Genomic DNA, 17,293 nt, shown 5'->3' on the forward strand with positions numbered 1-17,293 from the left:
GTTTGACGTCACAAGGAAAGGTAAATAAACGTCAAAAGTCCAACGTGCGATCCCATTCGTAAATAAACAAACACTTTTTACTACAACACAGCATATTCAGAATGGATGGTAATATTTTAAAGATTTCTATCAATAAATTGTACCTACTATATTATATTTATTTTCTAGATGAAACATTTATTGCTTCTCTTGTTGGAGACAAAAATGATCAGCATAAACCCCATGTATTAGACCTGCTCTTCTCAAAGCGTCCTTTTGGAAAAGATCCCGCAAAACGCAAAAAAACTCGCAAGCACCAGGAAAAGTCAGTCCTCTCCCGGCAACAAATTAAGGATCTTGGCTTATACGCCTTACCGCATGGTACGATTACGTACAACGATGCTGTGCCGCTTCACAAAATGTGGTGCGAGTATATTTCGACGTGCTTTCACCGCCTCGAGATTCCAAGCGTGACCGAGCCGCGATACAACAATACTGTGTATGTAACGAACGGAACGGAATGCCCCAGCCAGAAATATCCTTCTAATCTAAAGTATTCTACTTTATAGAGCCAGCCTTTTGAAAGCGGATTATCACGGGGCCAAGGTCACTATCGTTCGCTCCAAACAGTCTAGTGTAATTGGAGTGAAAGGGATCGTGATTCTAGAAACAAAAGGGACATTCAAAATCGTTTCGAAAGATAACAAAATTCGGAGTAAGTATAAATGCTTATGTTTCGTTCTGGTTCGTGCGGAAGTTATAGTAAAACTTTTTGTTTTAGCTATACCGAAAAACGATTCTCTGTTTGAAGTACACATCCGTGATATAGTGGTAACGATTTCCGGAAACATTTTGAATGCTCGTCCTGCGGAACGCTCTGTTCGTAAGCTTAAGAACTTTTCATTTTCCGATGTTTAATGAAGCAATAGTTAGTACATGGAATTGAATTAAACAAAGATATTTTCCACTACCTGTTGGTATTTTTCAATTAATCTATTCTTGGTTTAAACATTGATCTTGCTTTGCTTAGAGGTTTTCACGTCGATAGTAGGTCTTTTTTTAGTTATATGACATAAAAACGCTGGATTTCTTTCATTATTAATCAATAATTTTCAAAATTGAACGAATTGTGCTATGCAGTGCCTGTAATCAACCACTTTTTAGCATTTTCATCTTTTCCAAAATTTGCCAGTCGAAATAGGTAGTTAATGACCATGTGTATTACAGTTTGCACATGTTGGTGCTGGTATTTAGATAGGAATGTTAGCATAATTTGCCCGGTTTGCTTAAAACAAGCAGTGAAAAGGTCCTTAAACTAAAAAATAATGCCGACCCCTGGATAAATTGTGTGCGATTTGAATTGTGCCAGTTTTGCTACTCTCCGCTATGTATGGTGGCGCTGCATGCGTTTTTGCTTTACACCGAGCTAGCGGAATGATGAAAAAATGCATCGAAAAACCAAAAATGTCAAAAGATAGTCAAGAAATATACTAAAAAATAACAGATAACACGGTACGGATTTGAAAAATTTTCAAAAATAGTGAAGTTCTCAAAATAGGGGTCAAATGAGCATTCGGACAAGTTTCCAAAGCAATGTATTCTAGTGTTAAATAGTAGAAGTTTTGGCTCATGATAATCGAATTTTATAATTGTCTATGAACAAAAATTATCAACTTACTTCAAATTGTCTCCATATGATGATCAAAACCGGCTTCATGTTTCCCGGCCATGTCCCAGATGACCCTATGAAGCTCATGCGATAGGGCAAGGAGGTAAAGATGAGGGTCCATCCATCTTACAGCTATCGTCTTTTGGACATCTTTTGCACTTGAAAGCTACCCTACACAACACATCGGTTGAACAAAGATTGGCCGACATCAGCGGGAACATCATCGAGGGGCAATATCTTGTTCGTATGATTCGATTGGGAAGCCATTTTCCACGAACATTCGCTATTTGATCAGGATCGTTCAGGAAGACTCCTGTCCAAAGAGAGAGAGAGAGATAGAGAGTGTCAGTCAGAGTAAGAGAGGGTTGAAATTGAGTTATTCTAGGGCATTAAAATTTTATCCTTCATCTTCCGTTTGAAAATTGAAAAGAGGATTTGCCACTTTGAAGTAGTGAGCAATTTGCCTCCTCTACTGCTTCTACCTCTGCCGTTGGCGCTTTCAAAAGATGACTGTTCGAACACGCGATGTCACCCCCGGAAGGAAATGAAAGGGAAACACTTCATCCACAACCTGTATCCATGTCTCATGCTGGAAACGCGAGGCCCCCGTCTGATACGGACACGGGAAGTAATCATCACCACGCGGTGCTCTCGTCATTGAGGCCACTGTCGATTAGAAGCAGCTATCGATGGGCTCGGAGTGGCCGTTGGTTCTGACACACATCGCGCCTTGATGATGAGTCCTCGATGGTGTGCCGATGAAGCATCCGTCCTTGCACACCGTGCTGTCGTGGACAGCACAAGTCTATGTACGGATGTTAGACCGAGGGGATGATTCATACGCGTACTGTTTTTTCTTCTTCAGCAAAATAGGGACGGTCTAGTCAAGTTTCAAGTCCTGCCGGCTATTTGCCGTCGTGGACCGAATTGACGGGCGGAAACGTCGGCCATTGGACAAACCCTAGCTGAACCGAAGCACTTTTGCATAGAAGCACCCAACATCCGACGGTTTCTCTGCAACGACCAACAGCAAGCCGGGTCGGACCGAGGACGCAACTATAATGTAAAGCCGTTATTATCATTTTAGATCATCCCTTTGAAGAGTGGCACTTCAAAGGAAAAACATTGTCACCAGGGAGCGATCCCAACCTCCGAAGAACGGGTGGAAGGATCGCGCCAGGACGCGGGAGGTGTTTTTAAGCGCAAGGATGCGCCACCGATGATGGCCGTTTCGATGAACGTGTCTCTAGCTCGTAGGCTTTCGTCCTTTTGGTAGATTTTTCGCATTTAGTCAAAAATTGTCGGTGGCAACCCGGTGACGAGAGGTGTACTGATAATCGGATCCGGGTGTCGGTCGATATCCGGACGCCTGGAAGTGCCGGACGGAACGGTGCCGACCTGATGCGCCTCGGAACAAGTTGATTGAAAACAAGAACCCTTTTCTTTGCGAAAAATGATTGGCGAATGAAATGAAGTAACGTTTGAGCTGACACGAGGGAACTCTTAATAAGCGAATATGGTCATAGGGTGAGCATCCCGTTAACCGAGGGTTTCGTGAAAGGTATTTTAACGAGCATTTTGAGTAGATCCCATTTCAGATGGTTCGTTACACTCAATCACGGTCCGATATGCGGGGGGGCAGCCAGAATGATTAATTTGTTGTTAAACGATCGTCCCAGCGGCTCACAATTTAAGGGACACTAGCTTTGCTGAAAAATTACTGAGAAAGATGAGCCGAGCGAATTATGGGAGGGTTATAAGAAATCTTTTAATAGGATATCCTTTCATACGAATGATGATATCTCTTGTAATCGAGACGAATGATATCACAGGAATTTTTGTTCAACATTTTCTGACACTGTCAAGACATCCAAAAGTCGAAGAAATAATGTAAAAAAGAATACGTCTTCGTACACGCAAAACATTAGTTTATATTATTAGTACATTGACACATATTTTAAATTTAGCTTTTGAAAGCTCTCGTTCATCACGTTTGTGGCAGCTGGTGCAAATGAAGGTGCGATAATGATAATGGATGGCTGGATAAAACAAAGGCTCCACAGACAAAAAGGCTTGACAGCTCGGAGAGCGACAGATGTTAGTACCGGTACGAACTGGACCACGTGCGGAACGTTCTGAACAAGTGAAGAGATAGTTAAGTTAAATAAAGAACTATAGTAAGTGAAATAAAGAAACCAGCCTGGGTTCAACAATGTTGTTTATCTGGCCCGTTTAAATCATTTTTAAAGTGATCAAGTAAAAGTACTTCAAATCAATGTGCGATTTTATTTGTATGCGTCGTGACGAACGGCTGGAACTGTGAAACCAGGGAAGCGATCGTTTGATGTTATCCTTTTGAGGACCGTGGTTAGTTTTGTTCGTAATTGATGTGGTTTATGTGGAATTCATTTGGCGAAACACTTCCCGAAGTGCTCCTTGCTGCGTAGTTGCCTAATATACAGATTTGAACCACTCATTTTTTCTATCTTCGAACACATAAAACTCACTCCAAACTATCCCAAAACTTGCTGGCAATTTTTGGGGATTGGACGTGCACGTAGTTTATGGAGCAACAAGTTATTCAACGTGTGTGTTACCTCATAAAACTGGTCCAATCCAGTATCCTCAGGGAAAGATGAAAAGCTTGTGGATCAAACTTTCCGTCGGTGGTTATCGTTTAGGATTTAGTTTGAAAAAGCAGGGAATTTCTATGGAAAAGGCATAATCAGTTCGGTCCGACACCTAAAAATACTTGAGTGTAGAATATTTATTTACTAGGATAATTACATACGTGCGTGATAGTTATGATAAACTGACTATACAATTTGTTGATGTTGATGATTTTATTAGTAATGAGGTTTGTTCATAAGTTCTGTAGTTGTAGCTGAATAATTCGTGTGTTTTTTAGTAGAACAAGAAGCTCGCTCAAAGACGTGAATGGTTAAAAAACTGCCATTTTTACAGTTGCTCAAAGCAGTGTACGGCCATGCTCGTTTTGTACTCTTCAATCTTGTGGTCAATTCTGCACATATTATTATAAAAGTCCAATATTTCAAAATCGAATTATAACAATAGCGGAACCCTAACATAAACATAGAATAACCCTCAGTATATTATTCGAATTAAAATCTCTTTTGGATCATGTTCACACTAAAGTTAACCAAAATTGCATCAACGGATGATTTAGCGTTGTTTTTTTTGGAATTTAGAGGTCAATTACATATTTTACATGTTAAGATGTTGGTAGGAAGAGAGTTCTGCTGTGAAATAAAGCGGATAAATGTATAACTGTAGGTATAGTGACCAAGCGAAGCAAGATAGGAGTAGAATCAAAGCAGTGGAAAACATAGTAGTGCAAAAATTGAACTGATGTTGAAAATGAACAAGCTTTCCTAGTAAATTTGTCGAGAGGTTTTTCCACGAAGCGGAAAATGCCACACTACCTTCTACTGACAAAAATGAGACGGGACGTTCTGCGAAAGGATCGGTAAGTCTAATAGCACTCAGCAATCGGTGAAAATCATCCAACCGTGTTCGTCCGTGGATGTGTTTGTGGAGTAGTTTTATATATTTTTTTTTAATTTTCGTGTGGTAAATTTTCTACACTCGTCCCATTGGAAGGACTCGTCCCAGCGTCGTCCGACCCGTACAAAAAGGACGATGGCAGACGAGCACGCGTCTGTATGGGTGTTGTTTGTGTCACCATGGCGACGGTAGCGCACCGGCATCACCGACACTCGACGTGTGAAGCGTTCGGGATGACTTTCGGATGGCCGCCATCATGTTTGCTTAGTTCGTTCGGCACTATAGGCGCTGATGGGGGCCGCAAGTTGTTGGGGGGGAGGAAACAGGGTAAATACTACTTCGCTGCCGGGCGTTGAGCGCCCGCGGAAGGTTTGGGTGTTTGCGGCGCGGGGCGTCGGTACTATTGCTTCCGCCAGATAAGTGCGCCGTCGTCAGAACCGGCAGGAGCCTCGAGTGTTTCGGCTTACTCTCGCGACCGAAGGTGGCTGCGATGGCGCCGTGGCTGTATTTTATTTGTTCGGTAAATATTTTACCGTGGGCGAGGAAAAAGCAAATGAACAACGGACGGTTCAATCTTTTCCTAACCCAGAAAGCTAGAGAATGTTGTAACTCAATTTTTCTTTTTCCGTATTTAGGCAAATATATTTTCCCTTTGACGACATTGTTCAGAAATCTCGGTATTTTTGCTAACACTGGCAGTTATAAATCTGCATCATACTATTTCGCAGGCAGATAGTGGAACAACAAGTTTTCTTGGTTTAAGTTTATTTATGTGATTTCTTATGCATTATGGATAAAAAGCATTTCTTTAACATCCCTTTGAACAAACATCCTGGAAGGCTTTAAAACCGGCAAGATGGATAATATATGATTTACGATAAATACTGTGGCATGAGAAAGTATTCATGCACATGAAAAATCACTTCTACAAACGTCGTTTCTCCGCAACCGAACCAATGAGGTGTCAAAGAGTAACCATGGCAACGAGGATATTTCCAGCAAGAAAGATGGAAGATAGAACTTTCGCGATTGGTGTAGATAGCTATTATAATACACAGCTGCACTGATGTTCAATTTATGCGCGAAACATCCTTTTTCCACCTCTTCGAACGAGTTCCATAAGAATGTTTGTTTTTCAAAACACTATTTATTTTCTTTTAAACAACACTTTTACTTTGACTTTTTAGTTTTTCAACAAATGAACAGCAGTCTGTTTGTTTATGACAGCTTTTCTTATATTTTTATTTTCCTTTTCGCATGTTCGGTATTTTTAAGCTACGACTTTGTTTGTGTTATCAATACCTGTCGATTCAATTATTTTTTCCGTTTTCGATAAAACTGGAAAAGAGGATTTAAATAATTATGTTCATAAGATTTTTATTTTTGTTAAACAGAATTTAAAGAAGTTGTACTATGGGCACTTTTATCAGTTTACCGTGTTTATATCTTCATGTTTAATTCAAGTGAAAATGAATTTTGCTTACAATTTAAATTTCTCATTTATTTTTATGTCCATGACATGATTTTTGTATTAATAAAAACAATCCCACAAACAGGGCAATTTCAAAACCCGATCATTTTCGTCAGAAATTGGTCATCATATATTTTTTGAAAGATTTGTTGCACACAACACCGTACATCAACACCTTTTGCGGAATCGGGAGCTTCATTGCGTCAGCTTGTTCTCGTCTATTTTTTCAATTTTTTTCCTCCCTTTTTGCCATTCTTGTTGTAAAAAAATGTCTTTTTTATTTTTCATGTTTTCCAACTGCCACCGGATCGGAGGGAAACGCGGTTGCCCTTTTTTCCGTGCCAGTCTGATTCGACGTTTCCTATTTTTTCCACCATGTAATCCCTGTGACGCAAAGGAAACCGTCACACGTACAAAGACAAGCGCTTACACAGACGCACACGTACACGTGAAGGGCGCCTATCGTGGCGCCTCCTGGTTTCGTTCGCTCGGTTGTTTGACTTCGCTCGGGCATGCAGGACGGGGCGAAGCCGAGCTGGCGTGTTGTGTGTCACCCTAAGGCAACGCCATTATGTTTATATTTCCCTCCCTGCCCTCCCCATTTCCTTGTTTTCCCAGCCGTACGAACGTTCGAGCGGTGGTATGAGATTGACCTGCGCTCCTTCGCCCTAGCGGAGGGTTCTGCAGTTGCTCCATTTCACTTGGATGAGACAGTTTTGTGGTTCTGTCTCGCTTGTGCCTCCACCATTTTCCACCATTTCTGTGCAGACGCCGCAGCTTTTCCTATGATGGGAGATTTTCCTAGCGTGTCACCGGATGTGGAAGCGGCAAAGAAAAGCGTGGACTGTACATAAGGCTCCCTCCCTGCTGGCTTATGCACACATACACAAGACCTTGCAAGGGCCTACCGTGGATGTTGGAAGTGATGAAACGCTATGGCCAACATGTCGCCAGGCCTGTTTTGCGTGCGAGCAACAGCACACACACACATAGCGCGACTTTACCGACTGGAAGAAAGATAAGCCAAGTCGAACCGGAGCCTCCGGAGCCCGGCTTCTCGAAAACTGCATTAGGGCAGAGCGGGCCCTTGTGGGATGTTATTTTGTCACAGGATTCCACCACGACTCCCACCGCCCTCTTCCGTGTACTTCAGCCACCTTGAAATGGAGGCGAAATTGGAACCGGAATTGCAATCGAAATTACGCCAAGCCAAAGGCGACCAAATGAGAGGGCCGGAGGGTTTCCACCGGGGATGAGGGGGAAGATGATGATGTGGAGCGGCTTATCCGGCCATCTTTATGTACCACGGTGGACACATACACACACACACATACCGCTCATAGGGACATATGTCTGTAGCTTCCAAGGAGCCGTCCCTACGACAAGCCTTGGGGTGACAATTTGAAGCAACCCCCTGGCTCTACGTCTTCGCCCACAACCCCGCCAGCCCCCACCCCCCTTCCATCGCCATGTATCTCATTCTTCCGGCCACGCTCGTGTGTCCCTTACCGGGTGCTACATTATTCAGAGGGTTGTTTGCGGAACGGTCTGCTTACAAATTCATACCCTGCACCATGGCTAAGGAGGTAGAGGGCAGAATGGACATGTCATCGGGTCCCTTTGGGATGGCTTGGCCCTTTTGTTTTTCCTACCACGAGCCTGGGACGTTCGTTAGAACGGTCCCTTATATTGCTGTATAGTTTTCAATTGCAAACCTTTTCCGGGGAAAATCATTCTACCTACCGCTCATCTTTTATAGATAAAGAACTTTCATCTTACAGGATAAACACACACACACACACACACACATGTACGCAAATGATATCGAAAAACGAAACACACTCACACAATTCATGCATTATCGTCACAGCGATGGCGTTTCCTGCACGTCAAACGTGTCGGGTGACACTTTTCCCCACTTTCAACGCGCGCGTGTGTGTGTGTATGGGTGTAGGAAAATTATCTTCAGTTTCGGATGTTTTAATGCGCCTCTTTGTCTACGACTCACGCACAAGCACACGAACATACACGCCGTTCGAAACGTGAATGCCTCGAAAGCTTTCAATTTGGTTCAATTAATCCGTCCCCCGGACCGATCGGAGCCTTTCATCTTTTCTCGTTCCATTTTCACACTGGCCAACTCCGGCGTGTGCCCACCGGGCAAAGAGGATGGTTGGTGGAGGCGAAACGGGGAAGGCCAAAAGTTTGATGGAGGCGCCTGGTGATGGAAGTAATAAAAGTAGGATTAACTTCCACACACTCACAGCGTTCGTCGTTTTTGCGCCGATCCAGGCTTCGCCAAGTTTCGTTGCGAGTGGATGACTCTTGGGGAGAGGGTGGGTGGGAGGAGAAGACCAACCCGTCCCATGCTCCAGCAGCACGAAGCCGTTGCTAATTCCCTCCCTCCTTTGCTGATTACACATAACACGCTGCCAAAGCGTATTTTACGATCGTATCTCTCGAGCGTCAGACTTTGGGCATAATTAAGCAAAGCTGTGCGCTTGTGAAAGTGTTTTTCATCCCTCCCTCCGTGTGGCGCAATCCGCTTGTTCCCGGGGCCGAGGGTTCGATGGGGGGAGGAAAAGTTCTGTTTGGCAACGGCTAACCGCACGGTGTGCTTTACGGTGTTGGATTTACACTTGCCAAAGTGTTCGGCGAAGGATGATGGAGGAGCGGAATTCGGAGATGGCGGGGGGGAAATTTCGTTCCAACAAGCGGTTGAATGAAGGAGATAATGGCAGTTGAGAGCGAGCGGTCCGATGGTGGGGAATTTGGGGTCTTTTTTTAAATAAATTATTGTCTTTATTAAATACAAAGTATATTTTATAAAACATATGCAAGCTTTTCTACGCACTGAACATCCGTTAAGTGTCCGAGGAAGTTATAACTCAGTGCAAAAGAAAAGAAAATCAAATTTTAACTGCAATACTTTTTATATTTTAAATGAATGAAGGAAAAAACACCAATAAAACATGAAAGGAAAAGAAACAAATTATAAACAAAACACCCACTTTACATGTTTATTTTTGTATTCAATATTGGTTGGTTTAATGTACTACTTAAAACAGTACCATGTATGGTACATCAAATTAGTTCTAAGAACAAAAATAAAATGTGAATGTGCTTGTTGTAACTTTCATTTTATTGTTATCTTATAGATTATACAGTATAATCAAAATACAAAAGCGGTGAATCTAAAATATTTTCGTTAAATGAAATTTACTTTGAATTAGAGATATTTTTAATACACCAGTTCTGGTGCTATATACGATGGATACCGAGGAGAAAAGTACTAATAGTCAAACATCATATCTCTTTGTTCGGTTGTCTGAGGGTAATTTCAATTCACTTTTATTAAAGTAAAGAAACAAATTTCGTAAAATGGTTCGCAATCAATCCTGAAGTAGAACAAGTTTTGTATAGTTTTGTAAGAAAATACTAGTTGATATCTAATCATCAAGATTGGTGTTGTTTTGTAAATAGAAAATGAAAATCATCAACATCATCATGTTCATCTTCATATCATGCAAGTGGTTTGTTTTCATGTTTATTGTTTCTTTTAAATACAAAGCGAACACACTTTGTAATAAACGGACATTTTAACAGAGGACTTCAACTCTTTTCGATTGCATAAAGTAGTGTGAAGCGGATTCCGTTTTGTGTGGTGTGCAATGCAGTGTTGTGAATCCACGTATGGACTGTTGCGAAATATTGTATAATCTTACGTAAGGGGACAAACTCACAACAAACCCTTAAGACCGTCGGAGGAACAAACAAAGCAACAAAAAAAGGAAAGGAGTAATGACTGCGAAATCCCAACGTTCAAAGAAACGCTCGCTCGACTGTCGCCTACTGGAAGAAATCTTGGGATAATGGAAGAGCCGAAAGCAAACCCCCCCTAACGAAGCCTAAGTGCGTAATCCCATTTCGGAAGCCGAAATCGATAGAGGTGAGTCCTTTGTCGTCGTGTGCGCCCTCACGGGTCGGGCGGGCTGGTCAATTGAGCGTTTCGAGGTTTTCTTCCGTCGGCTGGAAAACGCATCAAAACGGACGATCGACAAGCAGGCGAACGTGCACAATGGTAGGATTTGTGCTGCTCCGGTGTTAAGAAAAATCAAAGCAACCGTACGCATGTGTCACTTGCTCGTTCAATTGAGCGTGTTTGTTTTGTCAGCGCACGGCTGAAAAGGCTGTCGTTTTTGTCCTTTGCCAGGGTTGTCCTCGTGGAGAGTGGAGTAACGAACGAGAAGAAAAATGAAAAAGACTCCGTAGCGGGAGTCCTTGCGAGGACGAAAAGGAAAGCACAAAAAAATTTCTAAGGTACGTAGCCTGCACTTAATCGGTTAAATGCAAAAACAAGCAGTGGAACAAAGGCATACCCGTTTGTACTCGAACACAGCCATACACTGATCCTGGGATCGACCGCACCCATTGCCCCGGCTGGATTAAGGACCAAAAAACAAATCTCTTTCCATACCGGATGCTGCTGTCATCGCCCGGGCGCGTACGTCACCAACACGAAGGTAAGTGGAAGGGGAACGATACGCATCAATATGTCTCGAGGGCGTAAATTTCCTTTTTTCCACTCGCATCCAATCCCTTTTGGAGACGAGAGACCCTTTCGGCGTAAGGGACACGTGAGAAGGGTGCTTCTAATGGTGATGTATTATTCGCTCTGCGTGTGTGTGTGCTAATGAATGCGTTTGCAAAAGGTAATCAGGCTGGCGGCGCTTTCGGTGGTTTTTATCCTTTCCCTTCGCTAAGACCCCGTGTTGCTGTGCGCTGATGTTTGCTTTGGTGCTGCCGTGGGCCATGTTTTTGTTCCAGGCTAACCGATTTACCGTTCCTGTTATTACCGTGTTTCTGATTTTTTTTCAAATGCCTACCTTGTTTGTTTACTCTTCAGCTTCTTTCTGTAGAACGCAGAAAGGTGCTCTTCTGCTACCGAAATGGTTCGCTTTTTGTTTGGTAATTGTTCGATTAACAACCGGCTCGGATCCCTGGCGTAGTCGTCATCGTCGTCGTCGTCGGTGTTGTTATTGTCGTCCTTGCATGGGTGGAAATTTTCAAAAGGCGACTTAAAATCTGGCCCCCGTTCGGCGGATGTGGCATTAATTGCATCAAGCCCGCGGGCCTGACGAGATCGGTGGATGGCATTGGATTGTACATTGTGCACGAAAATGTACGCTTTCGAAAGTGGGGAGTTGTTTTATTTTTCCTGCCACCCTGCATGTCAACGCTTTCCCGATCAGCAAGCCAATCAAATTATCGCTTTCAATCACAAGCGTGTGCATTTTTTCGCTGGTGGATTTTTGGTGGAAAATAATTTTACAGCCAGGCGTGCGGGGGAAGGAAAACGAGCAACATAATGACTTCGCGTTGTAAATTACTGGCTAATTACGAGCCGGGAGGAAATTCTTCGCATTCTTGCTGCCAATTTTATAAACGTACGATCCGAAACCAATATCCAACGGTATTGGTAATTTAATGTTTCATTACTGTACCGGAAGGCATTGGCAGATTATCGGACATAGCATTGATTTCGTTTGTACAGATTCCAAACATATTCGATGTTAAGTTGCACCGCAAAGCATCACGAAAAGGTTGAATTTATTAAAGTTGGAATGCAAAAACAAACCATTGGAGTGAAAATTAAAATATCTTACCTGGATAGCAAACCTTCCATTCTTGTTTGCTCGAAAGACATTGGTATTCCTTGTAGCTTTCAAGTTTAACTACTAAAACCAACACTATTTCAATAACTGAGCATCTTTGAAAAGTGATCGGTACGAAATACTGCATAAACTATTCAATGAATGATCTCAGTGACAATTAGATACTATTTTACGGCAACAGAAACACTTCTTTAACTTACAGTGTTTATGTCGTGTATCGTTTAGGCCACGACACCAGGTAAACGAAGGCAACGACACCAGGTAAACGACACCAACGAAACGAACAATAAACGAAATTTTTGTTATTTTAATGTTGTTATCTATTTACCTAAGAAGGCCAAATCTAATTTGGCCTAAACAAGAGTCATACAAAAGCATTTCCTATGCTGCAAGAAAAGCAACTTAATTGGAAGTGATAGTTGCAGCTTTGGTTATGAATATTTCAATCGTAATGTTAGTTTTTTAAATAACTTAGCAATTTCTGCATACAAAAAAAATTAAATAAATTCATACGAGGAGCGGATCAAAAAGTGAAAAATCTTAAGGAAAGTAGCTTAGCAACGTTAAACGCACTTTATTTAACTGTTATTTTCTATCTATTGAAAACTAACGAGGAAAGGTTCAGAGGTTTACAAGAATGCTAAATGTTATATTGTAGAAAACAAGGAGGTATTATTAAGGTTGAAAAACGAATGACCAAGAGATCAAAGTCTTTAAAATTAAATAAAAAAGAAAATTGTTAAGGTTTTACGTCCGTCATGTTTATAACTACGAGCTGTTTGGAAAGGCTTCCAAAAATAGTTTTTCTAGTTCAAGTTCGTTTTGAAAGTCTATAAAGAAATCAGTGCTGATGAAGGTTACGCTTCATCTTTTTAACGCGCTTTATTAAATCCTGCACTGGAGCCAATCATCAATCACGCGGCACGCGTAAACGGAGCCACCGCTTCCTTCCGCCGTATCGCTTTAATAACACAATTAAGTGCTCCGGAGTTCGCTGGCAAGGATACGTCAATCATACTTCTTCATAACACTGCTGAAAACGGTGCCTGTGAGCACCGTTGAAGGGCTTGTGTTCAAGGAGTCTTTCTCTTCCGAGGCTGACGCTCATATTTCTACCAGATTTATTCTGCCTCAGCGTTATTATTTGCCTTTTGCATCCCCGTTCCAATCGCGTGTGATGCAAGTGAAGCTGCGAAACGGACGGCTGTGGTGGAAATGATTGAACTATGCCGCCCTGTAAAGGACCTTCCCCTAGGCCGGTGGCCAATCGGGTTCCCTTTTTTTTTTTTTGCTCGTCGTGGTCCGAAAGAGGGACCTCTTTGGCTGCAGCAAGGTAGGGAACCGGCCGGCCATCCTTGGGCCCGAGTTGAAGTCGGTCGTCCTTTGTGAAATGATACGATTATCGCGTGAGATCCTTTTTGCCGCATCAGAAACAATAAGTGCGCACTTTTCGCGAGCCTCTCGTGTTCTGGGCAGACGGGGTTTGTGGTGCAAAGGGCTCAAAGGTTGGAAATATAAAAAAAGGACGAATTATTAAGAGAAGCAGACACTCGAATGTGGTCGGTAGGATACGCGGATTTTCGCTCGTCCGTTGTTACAGCAGAACCTTCGGTCAAGCGTCTGTCCAGAAAATGGAACTGCAACCCTCCTCGGATATGCGACCGACGATACCACTGTAATAGGATACTTTTGCTCATTACAATCTATTCCATCTTCACGGGTGTGTTGGGCTTTTCTCTAAATCTCGACCGAGTTTGTACCGTCCACGATTTGTACTCGGCAAAAAAGAAAAGTAACGTAAGGAGGAGCATCTCGATTACGTTACCTCGGGACGATTAACATCCGTCGCATTACTTCGTAACGTTTGACATTTGTCGAATTGGTGTAAGATTTTTCTCGTTTCTGGGTGGAATCAAACTTTTTTTTTACAATTCACTTATTTTGAAGGTGGTAACAATGGAAGCTGTTGCAATATACAGTTTCCTTTTGCTTTTTCTGGTGCCGTTTGTTCGGTCATGGCTTATCTCAAGTGGATTGTGTTTTGCTTTTCTGTTCGGAGAGTATGGAATGAACCGATTTGAATCGCTTATGTGCCAATGGTTAAGAAACATATACCATGAAGTACAATTTAAGACACGTGTATCATTTATATTACGTTACTTACAATATACGAGGTTGAGTAAAGAGTTACAATTTATTAAATAAGATAGCGGGGATAGTTTAATTTTATGTTACGAAAACGAAAACCGCTTACAAATTTTTGAACCGTAAAATACATAAAACATAAAGAAAGTATAAAAAAGATATTCTTCGTTGGAAAGATAGGAGTAAGGAAAACGCGTTTTTGCGCCAGCAAATCGAAGTGTACTGTAAAGATAATGAATTTGTACTTTTGAACTTGTCATCAAAAATTTATCCGCTCATAAATCCAAGTTTGAATATATAATTATTGCTATCCAATTATCAACCCATTCCGCTAGAGTTGAAGAAGGTTGTGGATAATTGGAGTTGGGAAAAAAGAGAATATAAAATCGAAGCAGTTGTATTCTGTTGGGTAGAAAATAGAATGTCACTTGGTTTTGCCGTATAGCTTGAGGAGCGGTGGTGTAAGTGCCACTTCTACCATTCGCTTCAGGACATCGTTAGTGCATTGGTCTGCAACACTGATTCGTTGAGTGATTTCTTATCAGTGTACTGAACTACGATGCGGAGGAGTGAAACTACCGAAGAAAAAGGTCCCCAGAATTATATTGATGGGAATAATTGTGCTTTTCAAACGAGAACATTAGTGTTTGGGTTCGTCAATTTGGTTTTTTGCAAACCACTTGCGATGGTTTCACAATCGGAAGCTAATATAACCTATTTTTATATTCCTGAGTGCAGAAGGACTTTGTCATCGAAGCTGTCATCTTGTCGAACCAATTGTGAGCGAAAATTGCTACGAAAGTGGTAGGGCACTGAGAGCTGAAGTGATGCTTATCGATCAATCGCTGGGCAAGTATTAAAAAACCCGGTCCCGGAGTGGAAAACGGATCGGAAAATTAATCGTACGTTTCGATTGTTTACCGTACACTTCAGGCTTTATAAAATGTCACCTACTGTGAACAATGGCGTTCGGGGACGGGCATTCGTTCGCAACGAGCCTGACAGCTCGTTTCATTTGGTGCGTTCCCCTCTGCTCTTCGGATGCACTTAAGCCATTATTACGGCCCTTCGAGTTTTTCTGCCATTTTTTTTTGTCAAACGACGCCATCTTTGTATGCACGAGAGAAATTTAATAAGTAGTTTTTCGGTGGCGCGGTTTCGCCCACAATAAAATTCTTTCAACCGCCGCCGTCGGAGGAGGATTTTTTTTCAAAGTAAGAAAATCGTCGCTATTATTTGACGGCTTTAGATGGGAGGAAATAAAACAAATAAATGTTGATGGGCGGGTTGCTGATAAGGACTCTCTTTGTTGTGCCCGAGCGTTTACGAAGGCGAAAATATACGTGGCCGATGCTTGGGAGCAGGGAAGGCTGGGAAATTGGGAGTGAAGCATTGAACTCGAACAATCAACGACCGGAACGGAATGTTTGGCGTAAACATGGCGGATATATTTGCAATCTTTACACTACGCCTTCCCGCGGGCGACATTGCTTTCGCCGAATAACTTCCTCCGATGGGAATCGAGGCTGCTGTTTCCTCCTCACAATTTTAATCCCGCAACCGAGGGTTTTCCATCGATCCGCAAGCATCCGCTCCCGGACGATTTCGGGGGGAGTTCAAATGACAATAGCAGCAATGGAGATTTCTTGAATTTAATATAACGTTCTCGAAACGGGACGAAACAGTTTGCTTTCCTTACCTTCGCCCGGTCGGAAAACACCGAACACCCGCACGTGTGCTTCCCGTGTGTCGAAACTGGCGCCGGGAAAAGCAATTTCCTCCGCTTCGTTGTGGATATCGGAATCGTGCGTTCGTCGGCAAAGGATTGTGGATGGATTTTTGGAAGATGCGGACATGTTTTTTCTTTTGCTTCTTTCATTCACTCGATCGGTGAACTCGAAGCGCACGAGCATACAAAATACGACCCCCCCCCCCCCAACGCAATGCACATAATCTGCATTGGAAAAGATGGACGCCCGGAACTGGTTTCCCGCTGGCGGAAGTCGGATTGATTGCCTTTTTCGAGAGCGCTCTCAGCTTCAGCAATCCAACTCGTTGGCATGTAAGTGGACGCCACCAGTCGAGGCTTTTGAATGGTGACAAATGCGGTGAGTATTAGCTTTCCGACCCGTTGGGTTTATTATGGGCACACTGGGAGCCAGGTTTTGGGGATACCGAAAGGGTTGCCACTATGGTACTTATGTTTGCTTCGTTTCTTTTTGCCCGCGCACCGTTCCGCAAGACATATTGCTACTGGATGCAGTTTAAGGACATCCTTTCGGTGGTTGGTAAATAAAGTCAGCTCAACAAAAGATGCTCCTTCGAGTCGGTAGCTTATCGGGACATTTTCATTCAGCAAGCAGCAAGAAATCGCAATAGAAAGGAAGTAAAAATGTCAACAAACATTCGATGGGCCAAAAAAATATTTGCTCGCTAAAATCTCCTCTTTAAAACTCAATGTGCCATAGTATTCGGTTATATTTGGCGCGTTTGCATTTTTCTCGTTTTATTTTGTATGATTTTGATGATAATGTGGGAAATGTTTATATTTCAACACAGCACTACCGAATGTTTAGAACGTGTATTTTACTTTTTACCTTAGTTTGCTCGCGTTTCTCAATACTTGGTTTTGATTTTTTATGTTTTTCAAAAAGCCTTCCGATGATTCACATTTTTTTGATGTCTAAGGTGTTTATCGAATTACACTACTATTTCAGACTGAAATAAAACATTTCTCGTTATCATCAGCGTCTTCGAAGTCCGGCCCACGGACCAACTCAGGCCCGTAAGAAAATTTTAGACCAACATACAACCAATTAAAAAAAAATA

At 42.4% G+C, this 17,293-nt stretch overlaps 1 protein-coding gene across 1 annotated transcript; it reads left to right on the forward strand.

The window, feature by feature from the left end:
- The first annotated feature begins 101 nt into the window (after positions 1-101).
- LOC131285722 (ribonuclease P protein subunit p29) lies at positions 102-930 on the forward strand. Its single transcript, XM_058314579.1, has 4 exons — positions 102-108; positions 169-478; positions 549-694; positions 761-930. Exons 1-4 carry the CDS (start codon positions 102-104, stop codon positions 895-897), a joined length of 600 nt encoding a protein of 199 aa, XP_058170562.1. The 3' UTR covers positions 898-930.
- Positions 931-17,293: the final 16,363 nt, after the last annotated feature.

The sequence above is a fragment of the Anopheles ziemanni genome, chromosome 3 (genome assembly GCF_943734765.1).
Source record: "Anopheles ziemanni chromosome 3, idAnoZiCoDA_A2_x.2, whole genome shotgun sequence".
NCBI lineage: Eukaryota > Metazoa > Arthropoda > Insecta > Diptera > Culicidae > Anopheles > Anopheles ziemanni.

Bases quoted from the DNA above. Each gene is read 5' to 3' on its own strand.
- LOC131285722 (XM_058314579.1), top strand. The intron at 479-548 runs GTATGTAACGAA...TCTACTTTATAG, and splicing joins CCGCGATACAACAATACTGT to AGCCAGCCTTTTGAAAGCGG. The intron at 695-760 runs GTAAGTATAAAT...TTTTTGTTTTAG, and splicing joins GAAAGATAACAAAATTCGGA to CTATACCGAAAAACGATTCT.